A 15,240-nucleotide genomic window follows, 5' to 3' on the forward strand; every position below is an offset into this window, starting at 1 on the left:
TTTTTTTAGTTAAAAATTAAGAGATTTTTTTTATATTACCATAAGAATCTCTGCAATAAACATAATAAACATAATAAACATAATAAACATGGCCTTATATGCTTAATTTTATGTTGATGATATCTCTTCTATTCAATTGGTTTAATCAATTATAAGTTTATAATATTGTCAGACTCATCCGAATAATTGGAAATTTTCTGCAAAACCACAATTATTATATATATGCTTTCAGAATCACAACTCCCACTGAGTGAACACATTCTGATCCCAACCAAAGTATTGACAAATCGATGATTAAGATTTATATTATACAGCTGGAGATTCTTTTCATATGATGCTTCGTACTAAAAAATGAAAGAAGTTACAGTATAAAGGAATTTTGTTTCTTGGTGGCGATTTGAGATTCATATGCTAAGTGATTGGTCATATTCTTCATCCTTTTTTTTAGATTTCAACTTCATGATCACGCTTCAGTGTGTTTTAACTCTTGGGTTTTAATTCTTAATCATATTTTTAGCTTTGACTTATTGTTTACGATCCAGTGCTTTAAAACTTGATTTTGCTTCTAATGACACGCCGGATATAAGATGGGATCCCATGCTTGGTTGGTTCTAAAGGATGGGAAAATACTCGAGGAGGAAAGGCATGCATCAAAAGCTTCATGATTTTTCTTTTTTTTTTGGCTTTTACACCCAAGAAGATAAGGTCAGAGTGAAGGTAGCAACTTGTTGCACCATATCTGTATCGATCGACTCATCAATAGTTCCTTCTTTCCTATTTGCTAGTTACTGGACCAAGTTGTGGTAGCAGTTTCAAGTTTGAAGTTGGAATGAGAAACATTGATGATGTAAGCAATCAAAAGATAGTGGGGAGGTATAGTTTCAGGTGAATGTACCGACCTTTTCTTCTTAAGTTTCTTAAATTCTAGGATTCTAATTTGACTGGAAGGAAACTAAAATGCATGATTTAAAGGATTAGATGCCTATTTGAGGGGCTATAAGTATTGCCAGTGAGAATAGATTCTAGTCATTGTCACACTTTTGGTAACTGTTCTTCTCTATCCTAATGCCACACCATATTAGCTCTTGATGACTACTTTTGGTTGCTTAACAGAATACACACAAATATCAACACCAAAAGTGGATCAAGAAGAATCTTGTTGACATCATCAACTTGACTTATTCACTCTCAGATAATTGATACTGGACCAAAAGAGGATAGAACTATTTTCTTGATAAACCAAATGCACACAAACACACAGTGTTTTGATGATGACTAGTATAGCAAAAGAGGAAAAACCTATTCTTTTGATAAACCAAATGCATAAAAACAAACCAAGTGTTTGATATGACTAGAATAGCAAAAGCTTCAGTACAATGAATAAGTAAAACGTGGGGAAGCGAGTGACCAGAACATAACCAACCCGACCATGTTCTCTCTTGACCAACCAACAGAAGTTGACTGACTTATTTCCCATTGGTTTGGAGGATTTCATAGTGCAAGTTGCTGGTAGAAACATAAATGTTCAGTGATAAGTCACCTTTTAGCTTTTCTGTTAAGTGTAGTACTGTTTTGTCTAATGGTCACTTGAAAGCTTTGCTTCTTTTGAGAACCAAATGGGTTAAACAGTAAAACATAACAAGTAAAAAAATTTGAGAAAAAATTAACTTTTATCGAGAAACCATTTTAATCATAAACTTTTGTTGACCATACAGTACTATAGTTAGTCAACAGTTAAAATTGACGAACATTAGACTTAAAATGATTTTTAAAGTTAATGTTTTTTAGCACTAATATAAATCAACAAATTTTCCAAATATTAAATTTTATATATTTTGATAACTATAACACTAATAATAAAATTATAAATAAGAAATAATTTAAACCAAAAGTATTAAAGTTTTTTCATTTTCTCAAAGTAAAAAAATAATATATAATTTCATTATTTAGTTAACAATAATTTTTTGTAGATATTTATATAAAAATTATTTGAATTATGTTCTATAATTTTATTGCCAAAAAATTTGTTAGTGAAATGTTAATTCAACTTTTTATTCTCAAACAAAAAGAGTTATCCAAAACAAAATTTATATAATTTATATAAATGTGTTACAAGATTCCTAATGCATTTTAATGAAAATTATGTTTCTTCAAAAAAATGTTAAGATCCAAAATGTTGATACATCATAAGAATCACGAAGAATCTATTTACTATTAATTTTATTCTTGTTAAGATCAAAAAATATTAATATTTTACAAAAAAAGTTTTTGACAGTAAAGTTATGAAAATGAACAGCTACAAAGAGTGACATAATTATAAAAGTTTTTAGTATTATTTAATAAATAATTATTAATTAATGATATGTTAATTAACTATTTAAGAATATAAATGAAATTTATTTAAATTTTATTTTGAAGAAAATAATGAAAATTATACTTTTATTAATTCAATATTTATATTTATAAAATATAACTACTAATAAGTTATTCTAAAAATTAACTTTAAATTTTTTTGACAAAAACTATTGATTTCTATTTTTAACAATAAAAACATCTAACTTTAAAATCATTTTAAGCATATTGTACAGTGACCAAAAAACACATATTATTAATCAATTATAACTGTTGGCTAATTATGGAACAAAAATGATATGATTCTTTTGTTACAATAAAATGACATGTTAATAAAAATGAAGTTTTTTTTTGTTTATCGAAAATTAATATTTTATTTTAACCAAATTTAAAAATCGATATATTTAAATAATATTTTAAATAATATTTTCCCCGAAACAATTTCAAACTAGCATTAGAAGAGAGAGTACTAAGTACCATTACTACAAAAATACAAGTTAGTACAGAATTGAAAAGGGTTTTGAATAAGAAAATGACAGAACAAGGATGAGAGAGGCCCAGGACAGGTGTTCCTGTGCCTTAGGAAATGGAAAGATCCTTTTCTCTTTCTTCTTTTTTCTCTTGTTCTTTTTACTACTTCTTTACCCTGCAATATCTTGGTTCTACAGATTTAGCTTAGTTATACTTATAGCTAATATAAAAAGTACAAACTTTCCCATTTTTTCACTTCTTCGTGAAAGCCTCTCAATCCCCAAAAGAGAGATAAGGACTTGTAGATTTCTCAAAATGGAGCTGTGGAAGACCGTTGAAGTGTCTTCTTTTTGGGTGGCTGATTTGCTGCCGCCATTCTTAACTGCACACACACACACACACATATTTATAGAACTTAAGTAACAGTATTGAACACGTCAATGGACAGAAGCGTGTATAAAAAAACAAAGATACTACAAGTAATGCAGAGGATGTCTATTTCCTTTTAAGTTGGTGAATACTCAACATAAACTTTTAAAGGAAAAAAATAATAAGAACTTGTTTACCTGCTCTTGTTGTCTCCTGAGTCTTTCATTTTCTGCCTGTAAGTGAGCAACTTCAATCTCTAACTCGTTTGTATAAGCCTGCAAATAAGAATCAAAACCAAAAAAAACTTTTTAAAAACAAAAGCATTTTGATGGCAAAACCACATTTCCTTTTTTTTTTTTGGAGTAAAAGGTTAGTTAGAGGAGGAGAGGCACATTCCTGTTTCCTAGCTCTGGAACGAGCTGCAGATTCTCTGTTCTTGATCATACGCTTATGTTTTCTATTCCCTGAACCTTCATTGGACTCTTGGCCTCTTTTCTTGCCAAAACAAGTAAGATCCTCGAAAGAAGTGTTGAATGAAGGAACGTCAGTGAGGTGATTGTGCCTATGAAGATTAGAGTTAGGGAGAACAAGAGGATCTTGGTTATCAAGAAACTCGAAGCCGGCACCGGAATTCAAGCTCAGAACAGTTGCAGGAGGTGCCGCCAGAGGAGAGCTGCTGAAGAGAGCAGTGACAGTGGTGGTATTGCCGTTGAGGCTTATGGGCATGTTTGGTTCCCGGTTCAAAGGTCTGTTGAGGAAGTCTTGGAACATGGACTCATGGTTTTGGTTCTGACGGTCATGGCTCCTGAACCTCGGCTGATGGTTATGTTGTGGATGTTGGCTGTGGCGGTTTAGGTGGTGGATGGAAGCAAGGTTGATGTCTTCCCAAACTTCTTCCATGGTGATTAAAGAACTCTTTTGGGCTTCTTGGGAGTCTTGTGAGTATGAAGGAGATGATGAGGATGAGGACGATGGTGATGGTGGTGATGAGGATGAGATGGAAGAAACAGTGTTGAGAATCTTGTTCTTGGTTGTAGCAGAGACTCTATGATTTCTCTGATGCTTTGCTGATGACATCATTGGAAAAGAGAACCATAAAACACAGGCACACAGCTTTAGGCTTTGGTGTCAAATGTCTTTGTATCCTACGCGGAGAGAGAGTAGTCAGTAGAGAGCTAAGAGGGCTTCTTGACTTTCACCGGTCATTTCTTGAATGATGGTTGGGGTCCAAAAGAAGAGAGAATAGAGCTTGAAACTATTCCAAAATATATATATATATATATATAATTATATATATAATATTCATATATAACTAAATATGTAAAAGAAAAAGGAAAAACTGGTAACTACGTAAGTAAAGTTTTGATGTCTTTAATTTAAAAGTTGTGTAAAAATAAAAAGTTGTTAATAATTTCAAAGTGAAGTTAGTGAACTATTGTCATGATCCTTAAATGTAAAGAGTGGGTGGGGAAGAGATGCTTGAGAAAAGGCAAGCAGATACGTTTTTTTAACGAAGCAAACAATTAATTTATCGTTTAATCTCACCTGTTTTGTTTTGAAAGATCACATACTTTTGGATCACTTTCAAGTGTCACTTTTTTATTTATTTCTAATCGCTTGCATTTAATGATAAGTATAAGTTACATGATCTACCTCCATATATCTATGTTCAGTCTCCCAGTGCATGTCTAATCACGCATTTCATTTTTTCATCTTTACCGCAAGTTGATGGTATAATAATAAGAGGATAAGAGTGTGTGTGATTGGTTATGTATTGGTTATGATATTTATTGGAGTAAAATGGTGAAAAAAGTGGAAGTAAGAAGTATAAAACATAATTAACTTGGAGAAAACTTTTTTTTTTATCTCAGCAGGATTAACGTAAAATTTACTCTACTGATAATGTATTTGATCATTTCTTAGAATGAATGAATTAGAATCATTTTTACTTATATTGAAACTAGAGTAAATAGGTTGAGATAATCGTTCATTTGTTTTAATTTACTCTAATTCTATCATAAAATCAAACTCTAAATAAAACACACCACACATTTTTCTTTCTTTCAATTGAGATTTTGTTCCACATGATTAACTATTCATCTATGTATTTTATGATTTTTGTACATAAGTTTTGAGCAAAATTTTATAAATGAAAAAAGCTCTCAAGTAAACATTTCATTTTAGATATTCAAAGAATACAATAGAAGCTGTTTATTTAAGAAACTAACTCAAAAATAAATATTGAAAAGGTATTCTACTTTAACTCAAAGATTTATTGAAATACATGTTCTACTAAACTCAAAAAATACATTGGGACTTTCTTTATTATCTTTTTCATATTTATTGATCTTGCTTTAAACCAGTATATTCGTCTTTCAAAGTAAACAAATTATTCTTTTAAATAACAGTTGATAAGTTTTTTTCTTTTAAAGTAAACAAACTACAACAAATCTTTTAACTCTATAAAGTTCTCAAATGTGGGTCGATCTTTTCCGCTCTCGATTCATGTTTTATATGACATCTTCTTTTTTAATAGAGAAGTATATACAATGCTTTTTTAAGAATTTGAAAGTTGTTTAAGAAATTGTATGAAAAATCTTTTATTTAATTCAAAGATAGTTGTTGGAAGACATGTTTATCTCCTAACCAAAAATTTAAGAAGTTTTGTAAACTTTTTTACTCAACCAAGTAAATTAAACATAAATGAAGTCAATGAGAACAAATCATCTGTGCATGCATTGGACAAGATGATAATGAAGATTGTGGGGGTGTAGGTTACTAGAAGCCTACACAAACCCTATGCATCCACTCTTTATCTTTAGAAAAATAAGAAGTTTTAATTCAAAACTTCTTTCATGCAGACTGTGATGGTGTTTTAAACACACAGTGCCAATTAAGTCTCTCTTAAAAAAATGTGTCTATATTAACAGAGATTGCGTATTTGGTAAGTAAAGCACAAACTGAAGAAGCCGGCTTAATGAACTTCACAATCATCTGATATGATCTCAAATACTCCACAATTTCCCGAAATCCTCCATCATCTGAAATAGAAGCTTGTTTCGAAACACAGTGATTTTGGTAAGGTTGTACGAAAAGGTTCCTCCTTCTACTTTGCTCAACCAAAATTTATGATTTTAATAAAACAAATGTGAGGATGAGTATATTGCTACTAAATTGATGGAATACCTTTAAATTTAAAAACTAATGATAAAATATCAAAACAATATGAAAATAGAAATTTCTTTGAAAATAAGAATAACATAATCTTTTGAAATCTAAAAAATGTCAAAGAAAATAACCGTGTGACCATTAAGTCAATAATACATGCTTACTAAAACAATTTTGTCATTAGTATAAACATTTTTTTGTAGCATAATATAAACATTTTAAAATATATATGTATCGGGCGTGACTTGTCTAACCATTACAGAAACATTCACACATTCTTTATATTTTATTTTTAAATACAAAAATTTTGAACATTTTTTTGGTGAAACACCGAACTGGAGATATGCTTTTTTCAACACCAAGATCTAATATTTTCTCTAGATTTGAGCCAACAAGTTTTGAAACATGTAAATAAAAAGGAAATTTAAAGTAATACATATGTGATTCATATAAATTCTCAATTCTTTCTTTTAAATGAAGTTATGTAATGAAACTCAAACTATCAAGACTTGCGAGTTTATGAAAGGGAGGGAGAGAGTGTGACATGTCATGTCTCATTGGGTGAGTGAACAGATATGTTAGCACGGTGTTGCTCTGTCCAAAACTCCATCAAATCTATTTTTAAGATTGCTATTGCGTTCATGGATAATTTGTTTGCTACTTAGACAAAATTGCAAGTGTAAGATTGTCCCAACTGCTTAAAAGCTTTTGATTATAAATAATTTTTTTATAATTTAATAAAACCTGCGTGTTATTATTTTTCATTTTATCATGTAATGTATAATATACAATTGTGTAGAATAAAGCATGTAGTGTACCTTGGCCTACCTTGACCTAACGGAAACCACTGCCATCACTAGCTATGGTTTCCCTTCGGGTCAGTTCCCAATCAGGTACCTTGGCCTCCCTCTCATGACCAGGAAGCTGAAAATCTCGGAGTATGCACCGTTGATGATCAAGCTTCACAACCGCTTCCACTCATGGTCTACAAAGATGTTGTCTTTCGCGGGCATGCTACAACTACTCAAAACGGTCATTTTCGGTTTGGTCTCCTTTTGGATGTCAACTTTCATCCTCCCCAAAGATTGCATAAGATTGATAGAATCACTCTGCTCAAAGTTCTTGTGGTCGGGAAGTTCAGAAAAGAGAAGCATAGCAAAGATAGCTTGGACCACAGTTTGCCTGCCAAAGGAAGAAGGGGGCCTCGGCCTCGGGAGTCTAATTATTTGGAACCAAGTTCTTTGTTTGAAATTCATTTGGCTGCTGTTATCAAAATCACCATCTTATTGGGTTGATTGGCACTGGAACACCCATCTTCAGGACCAGTCTTTTTGGACCATAAACGCCAAGCCTAACGACTCATGGACATGGAGAAAAATGCTAGAGCTCCGCCCGTTGGCTCTGCGCTTTATCAGAACCACGCTTGGTAATGGGTTGGACACAAGCTTTTGGTTTGATGTCTGGACTCCATTTGGTCAACTTATTACCTACATCGGTCCTACGGGTCCTAGATCTTTGCGCCTCAGGAAGGATGCTGTAGTAGCGGACGCCACTAGAGGAGATACATGGGCGCTACCGCATCCGAGATCGCAAAAGGAACTAGAATTACATACTTACCTCACAACCCTCTCTTTGCCATTAAATATTGATGTTGCTGATGAATATGATTGGGTTGCTGGTGATACATCTCTCTCTGTTTTCAGGTCATCGGCGACTTGGGAAGCTCTCAGGCCTAGAGAGGAGATTAAGGACTGGCGTGACGTGGTGTGGTTCAAAGGAGCCATTCCGAAGCTAAGTTGCACAATGTGGGTGGCAAACTACGACAGATTGCCAACTAGAGCTAGACTGGAAGCGTGGGGGATGCTGATCTCGCCATTATGCCCGCTCTGTGCCTGCCACGACGAAACCAGAGATCATCTCTTCCTCTCGTGTCAGTTTAGTAGGGAGATTTGGACGGAAGTATTCAGGCGATGCCGACCTCATACAGCAGTGATCACCAACTGGTCGGAGTTGCTGTCATGGATCAGAACGGGGACCTCTGCAAGACGAGTCCTCCTACGGAAGATAGCTACCCAATCTATCGTTTATCACATATGGAGACAGAGGAACAATCTGGTGCACAATCAGGCAGTCATACCGGCCGCAACTGTCTTCAGAACCATTGATAACGAGATTAGGAATATCATCTCAGCAAGGAGGCTGAGGAAAATTTATAGTTCTCTTATGAGTCTTTGGCTAGCATAAGGAGCTTGCAATGCTTTTCACTTTGAACCATCTTGTTTCTTAGTTTCTTTTTTGCCAATATGGATTTCAGACTTAGATGTTACCTTGTAAACTCTTTCTTCATTTTATGATATTTACAGTTTAGCAAAAAAAAAAAAGCATGTAGTGTATAATTGTGGTTATTACCAAAATAATTTTGAAATAACATCTTACTAAATTCATATTTCACTTTTAAACTATAATCATGATATACTAAGATTTTTTCAAGTTGGTTGAAGATTTAAATGATAGATATAAGCTTTGCAATACAATAATATAAGAAAAAGTTGGGAGATGTAGATGGTTTACAAAAAGTAAACTCGTTTGCAGAGAAAAGAGGTTGATAGACTCGAAATAAGTCGGGACAAGTGAATTGATGTGATGGTATATTATACTCGTATTTATTAATCTTCGTTTATACGTTGATTTTATAATCCAACGAACAATATGCCTGAGCGGTGAGCTTATGACCATTGGATTCTTTTGGTTCCACTGGTCCGTACAATAATCACCTGTCCGTAGGTTGTCTATAGACTGTACGAACATATACAGTAGTCGTAATAATTTACTACTAGAATTAGCAACAGACTGAACAAGCAAAAACGTGGAGTTGAAAGTGCCATAAGAATGCTAACCGTTGGATTCTGCAAAATGCTTGAATCTATGTACTTTGACATCTCCAAATGGTAAAGAAGAATTGGGAAAGTTTCTATACTATTGGTGTGTTCTGTGAATGAGGGTTTTCAGAACCAATAATAGTTCTGAATTTTGGGTTTACTATGGGGTTGTTTCCTTGTGTTATTTTTCCACATTTAGGTGAACATAAAGAATTTTTGATATATGTGAAGTGTTTTTGTGGTTGTGTACAAATGACTAGATTAAGGAGAGGCTATATGGTAACTTGCTATATCAGCTTAGGTTTCAGCTTTAGTGTGAGAGCGAGGTCTAAGTAAAGTCAAGTGTCATTTATGGAAAAAGTTATATATCTTGTTATGTTAGGTATTAGTACGTAAAATTTAATTCGCTGCAATTATATAAACTTTTCTTAAGAAAAACTGCCTAACTACATTAGTATGCGGAAAACCAAATATCTCAATATGAGTCTGCACATATGTGAAAGGCTAACCACGTAACAAACAAGTTCACGGTAATCTGGTAACACAGACATATAATACATTACTATAGTCTGATACATTTTAAAATCGATGTATGTCAAACTTATGAGTTTTGATAAAGAAAATACGAGAATTTATGTCACATAATGTTGATTTATTATGATATTAATTACTTGGGAACTCACCGAACAATTTGCTTGATTGTTTAGTTACAGTAGAGAGACACCCATTCAAAGATTCACACCCTACGCAACAGTACAACGTCGCAGAGCGTGGAACACGTGTTTTCTTCAATATTCACATCAAAGCAATACAAGCAAACGACAACACGAGGCGCCGGTTGGTACTTGTTTTTCTTGGTTAGCATCTTCTTTCTTTGTACACTTTTGCAAATAAGACTGATTAAAGTTACACTTGTTTGGCTATTGCTTCACTCTACCAGTCTACCGTCATCTGCTTTTTCTCACGCATTTTAATCTGCTCTGAGGAACGAGGGATTCACGAGTCTTCTCTGAAGTTTACTTTAACTTGGCCTGGTTCTCATCAGAAATCGACTATGGGAACAAATTCGAGAGGGTCACTAGCCAAGCAAAACCGATAAAATCCCAGACAATAACAATGGTTTTTACAAGCAAATGTTAATGACCATCATATGTAGCAAAGTAGCATAAACACACAAAAAAGTTACTAGCATCCAAAAAAACAACCAAAACCAAGAAGAAAAGAACCATAAATATGCCAAAGTTTATGAAATGTTTGATGCTTTTTCTGTTTTCATATGAGTCTCTTCTCTTTTTGGTTTTATGCCTTACCTTTCACTCTCTCTCTTTTTTGATTCCCCTTCATTATTGTTTTTCCTGATTCCGTGCAGGACAAAATAATGTATTTCATGTCCAACACTAACCAGCAGCTCCAAACATGATGGTTCAACGGTTTGCACCATCTGAGTCGTTGATGTTGTTCACTTGACCAACAACAGAAAACTGTTGCTGACCATCTGAAGCAGCTTCGTTTTTTGCTTCTGCAGGATGCCACTGGCTGCTTGAACCACCAAATGGATCGGCCGAGCTCTGTCCAATCGACAAGTTTCTAACTCCGCTCGCCATTGCATCAACAGATTGGTGACTCGTCTCTTCAGGAAGCAGCCAATGGTGCCAATTATAGCGCTTCCTTATTCTGTCACCCTTACAAGCCACAAAATAGCATTTGCAATCAAATAAAAGTTCAAAACAAACAAGGAAACCATACATGCCTCGAGACTAACAATATTTCTATAATTTCAGCTTCGAACAGGTAAAATTGCATGTTATCACAAAGTTTTTATAAGCTTTCTTTCTCAGAATGGACAAAAGTCGATTATCAAACCCCTAACTAAAATGTTTATTATCATTCTAGTTGCAAGGAAAGACAATGTAATTCAAATTTTTACACACTAAAGGACACATATATAGATAGACAAGAAATACCTGCACTTCAACAAACGGTGAACCTTGTAGAGCCTCTATTATTTGCTGTATACTATCTGTAAGTTCTGCAACCTGAACAAAAGGAGAAAAAGAGGTAACACAGGTAGCTACAAGTCATAGAGAAATAATACACAAAAACTCTGGACATATGGTACTAAGCAAAAAAAGTGTTATAGTAACTAGGACTCAGAGAGAAGGGAAAACAAAAAAAAAACAAATGAACACTGATAAGATAGAGCCAAGTGAGCAGCGAATTAGTCATAGCTTATCAAGTTTTAACATTATAAAAACACATTTATACGGGAGCAAAAGAAGCATTCATAATCGATTTCCAAATGTCGGACATAATTCATCAACTGGTAATATGAATCATCTGTCTTTTCTTAAAGATCAGATTCCATTTGCTGAGAGTATGAACATGCATGGAACAGCTTTATCTAAGAACGCACAGAATGTATCTAAGGTGTTTACTAGACTGAATACAAGTTCACGCTAATTCTCAGTTTCTACAGACTCGAAAGTAATAAATAAGATGGCACTGTTTATATATCATAATCAGAGAAAGGTGAATCAGGCCAACATCCAGAAAGTAAGTTAAGTTACCTTCTTGAAACCAGCAATCACATGTAGCGGAACAAAACCCTGATCATCCATGTGCCCACGAAGATATGTGTCTCTAATCAAATTCTCTTCACTGTAACCAAAAGAAACATTTGCATCTAAAATTACTCCTTCCCAGAAGTGAAATGAGAAGTGCAAAAATTACAAACCGAAACGAATAAAGAGAGATTCAATACAAAGGTACTACCTAAAATAATAATGTATTTGCTTCTGTAGTTTTATGTTAAGAGGAGGATCTTGGACTTGGTAGAAGACAGGACCAGGTGAGAGCGGGCCGATGAAAGGCATACGGGGATAATATGGAGATGCCAATTCTGAAACAGAGACGCGTTAGAAACATAATAAACAAAATTCAAAAGACGTGATCTTCAATGTGTCTCACCAGTAGGGAAGGGCACAGGGCTACCAAAAGGCTGAATAGGCTGAGCAGCCATAAACTGAGGAGGAATTGACTGCATAGATGGAGGTGGATGTCTTACGAATGCTGGGGCACCTCTTTGTGAATTTGCAGCATTTCCATCTCTCCCATTAAAGCTTCTGCTGAAAGTCCAGTTTTGATTCCCGTGCTCCTGGTTGCGCCTTCCACCATGACTTTGGTGGTTGTGGTGGTGGTTACCATTTTGGTTCCTGTAAGAGTCACGTGGTGAAAAGTTGTCACTACCACCACCACCACCACCACCACGGGTTTGTGATGCAAAGCCATTATTCCTCTGGTTCTGGCCTCTAGGAGAAGGGTTGTGCGAAGGCGTCGTTTCGACAAGTGGACCTTGCGCTGCCGAAGGTTGAGAAACAGTACCATTAGCAGATGATCCAGAAGCGCCATTCCGTTTAAATGATCTCTGGCGCGAGTGGTTGTTTGGTGTTTGGTTAGGGTTTGCACGACCACCTTGTTTTGGAACAGAAGCATTTGCATTTCCCTAAACCAAAGACACACAAAGGCATTCTCACTATTAAATCAGGATAACAAGAATCATCAACACATGAATGAGTGAAGGCATACCTAAAAAAAAAGAAAAGAAAGCATTTTGACATTACAAATCCAAAAGAAAAGATTTTGAACAGAAGAAACATCTAATGATTCTTATATCCGTTGATGACGATACATAACTCAGTGGCTGGCTTAAAACACACACACATAATATGCAGATGCTGATGATACATTGCAGTGAAAATTCAACAGTAATCTTAGTCATTTTCACAACAAACAGATCATTATTACCAAAAAGTTTAAAACTTTACATACTTTCAGCAACCAAACAAAGGCAGAGAGTCATATGAAACCTGAGAAAGGGGGACCAGCGAAGGTACATCGCCGAGACTTTTTAACGAATCAGAGGAAGACTTGTTGGAAGGAGGTTTGGTGGTGGTGGTCTCAGAGAGAGCAGGCCACGACGAAGCTCCCATGACAGGTCCTCCCACCTCAGAAGCCCCACCATTAGACGATGATGGCCTTTTCCAAACTGCCTTCTTTCCTGCATTGCCCTGCTGAGCACCACCAGACTCCTCCGATCCGTCGTCTCCAGCAAGAGGAGCAGGTGGAGCAATCGGATCAATCGGAGCCTTGGATTGAGGAGAGGAAGGTGCGGCGGCAGAGATCGTCGGCGGCTCTGATTCGCCGCCGCGGACGATCTGACTCCACGGAGAGGGACGGCGTGGTTGTGTAGGGCTGCCGCGATTCTCGCTTGAGACGGTGGAGTTGTTGTTGTTAGTAGCGGCGGAGGCCATCATCAGCGGACAAAAATTAGGGTTTGTTGTTAAAGAGAGACTCGGATTGAAGCTCCGATCGACGACAGTAAAATATCTAAACAATCGATTTTTTAACCCTGAAGAGAGAGAGAGAGAGAGAGTTAGGTGTGAAATAATCCGACGAAGCCTCCGTGCGATTCAGAGAGTTAGGGTTAGGATTTGAGTAAATGCACGACGGAAATGGAAACTGAGAGATTTTTTTCCGAAAACAAAAAAATTTAATTCCACAGAAGGAGAAGACGATGAAAGAGCAGTCTAGTCTCCTCTCTCTTCCGTTCTTATTCCTTTTTTTTTATATATATATTTCCATTTTTATTACATTTTTCTTCTTTTCCGTTTGGATTTTTCTTTGCTACCCTTTGCCGTGGAAGTAGTTAGACTTACCAAGTTACCCTTTGTGTTAACACTAGGGGTGTCAAAATGGGTCAAATGGGTCAACCCAACCCATAATCCAAATGGGTTGACTGTTAAAGGGTCATGGGTCAACCCAATCCATTTATTAAATGGGTTGGGTTGACCTATGACCCATTAAATTGAATGGGTCAGATGGATTAATGGTTGACCCATCAACCCAACATCTTTATAATGAATCATTTTTAAGTTAATACCAATTTGATCGAATTAAAAAAAAAATATTTTCTGCTTTTTTGGAAAATTGTGTTTTTCCGCTTTCGAAAGAAAATTACGTTTTCCGGTTTTGACGGGAAATTGCGTTTTTCTGGTTTTGGCGGGAAATTGTGTTTTTCTCGGTTTTGGCGGAAAATTGTTTTCCCCGGTTTTGGCGGGAAATTGTTTTTCCGATTTTGGCAGAAAATTGCGTTTTACGGTTTTGGCGGGAAATTGCATTTTTCCGGTTTTGGCGGGAAAATTGCGTTTTTCCGGTTTTGGCGGGAAATTGCGTTTTCCGATTTTGACAGGAAATTATATTTCTCGGTTTTTTGCGAAAATTGCAATTTTTCTGTTTTGGCGGGAAATTGCGTTTTTCCGGTTTTGGCGGAAAATTGTGTGTTTCTCGGTTTTGGCGGAAAATTGTTTTTCCCGGTTTTGGCGGGAAATTGTTTTCCGATTTTGGCGGGAAATTGCGTTTTATGGTTTTGGCAGGAAATTGTATTTTTCCGGTTTTGGCGGGAAATTGCGTTTTTCGGTTTTGACAGGAAATTATATTTCTCGGTTTTTGCGGAAAATTGCAATTTTTCGGTTTTTGCGGAAAATTGCGTTTTCCGGTTTTGGTGGGAAATTGCGTTTTCCGTTTTTGACGGGAAATTGTGTTTTTCTCGGTTTTGGCGGAAAATTGGTTTTCTCGGTTTTGGCGGGAAATTGTTTTTCCGATTTTGGCGGGAAGTTGTGTTTTACGGTTTTGGCGGGAAATTGCATTTTTCCGATTTTGGCGGGAAATTGCGTTTTTCCGGTTTTGACAGAAAATTATATTTCTCGGTTTTGGCGGAAAATTTCAATTTTCCGGTTTTATCGGGAAATTGTTTTTTCGGATTTTGGTGGAAAATTGCATTTCTGGTCGTGGCGGAAAATTGTGTTTTTCTGTTTTTTGTGAGAATTTGTTTTTTGATTTTTTTGATTTTTTTAATTAAATTTTTTTAAATGGATCAGATTTGATCCAACCCAATAGACATATTTAACTTGTTAACCCATTAACTTGTTAACCCATTAACTTG

The 15,240-nt window shown here is 35.3% G+C and overlaps 2 protein-coding genes across 2 annotated transcripts; both read right to left on the bottom strand.

Annotated features, from left to right (window-relative positions):
• Window positions 1–2,972: 2,972 nt before the first annotated feature.
• Window positions 2,973–4,402, bottom strand: LOC130508784 (protein FD-like). Its single transcript, XM_057004456.1, has 3 exons — window positions 3,588–4,402; window positions 3,390–3,466; window positions 2,973–3,205 (listed from the first exon to the last, which is right to left on the bottom strand). The coding sequence occupies exons 1-3, from the start codon at window positions 4,270–4,272 to the stop codon at window positions 3,134–3,136; spliced, it is 834 nt and encodes a 277-aa protein (XP_056860436.1). The 5' UTR covers window positions 4,273–4,402; the 3' UTR covers window positions 2,973–3,133.
• Window positions 4,403–10,318: 5,916 nt separating this feature from the next.
• On the bottom strand, window positions 10,319–13,852 carry LOC108843209 (la-related protein 1C). Its single transcript, XM_018616339.2, has 6 exons — window positions 13,106–13,852; window positions 12,207–12,741; window positions 12,012–12,138; window positions 11,807–11,897; window positions 11,204–11,275; window positions 10,319–10,921 (listed from the first exon to the last, which is right to left on the bottom strand). Exons 1-6 carry the CDS (start codon window positions 13,550–13,552, stop codon window positions 10,664–10,666), a joined length of 1,530 nt encoding a protein of 509 aa, XP_018471841.1. The 5' UTR covers window positions 13,553–13,852; the 3' UTR covers window positions 10,319–10,663.
• Between the last annotated feature and the right edge of the window lie 1,388 nt (window positions 13,853–15,240).

Source organism: Raphanus sativus, chromosome 2 (genome assembly GCF_000801105.2).
Source record: "Raphanus sativus cultivar WK10039 chromosome 2, ASM80110v3, whole genome shotgun sequence".
Lineage (NCBI taxonomy): Eukaryota > Viridiplantae > Streptophyta > Magnoliopsida > Brassicales > Brassicaceae > Raphanus > Raphanus sativus.

What these genes read in the sequence shown, in the direction of transcription:
- LOC130508784 (XM_057004456.1), bottom strand. Translation starts at nt 4,272, where the DNA reads ATGATGTCATCAGCAAAGCATCAGAGAAATCATAGAGTCTCTGCTACA. An exon ending in TTCCAGAGCTAGGAAACAGG is followed by an intron (nt 3,467 to 3,587) that starts AATGTGCCTCTC and finishes CTTATTTGCAGG; the next exon opens with CTTATACAAACGAGTTAGAG. An exon ending in TCAGGAGACAACAAGAGCAG is followed by an intron (nt 3,206 to 3,389) that starts GTAAACAAGTTC and finishes GTGTGTGTGCAG; the next exon opens with TTAAGAATGGCGGCAGCAAA.
- LOC108843209 (XM_018616339.2), bottom strand. Translation starts at nt 13,552, where the DNA reads ATGATGGCCTCCGCCGCTACTAACAACAACAACTCCACCGTCTCAAGC. An exon ending in CAAATACATTATTATTTTAG is followed by an intron (nt 11,898 to 12,011) that starts GTAGTACCTTTG and finishes TTTTGGTTACAG; the next exon opens with TGAAGAGAATTTGATTAGAG. An exon ending in TGATTGCTGGTTTCAAGAAG is followed by an intron (nt 11,276 to 11,806) that starts GTAACTTAACTT and finishes CCTTTTGTTCAG; the next exon opens with GTTGCAGAACTTACAGATAG.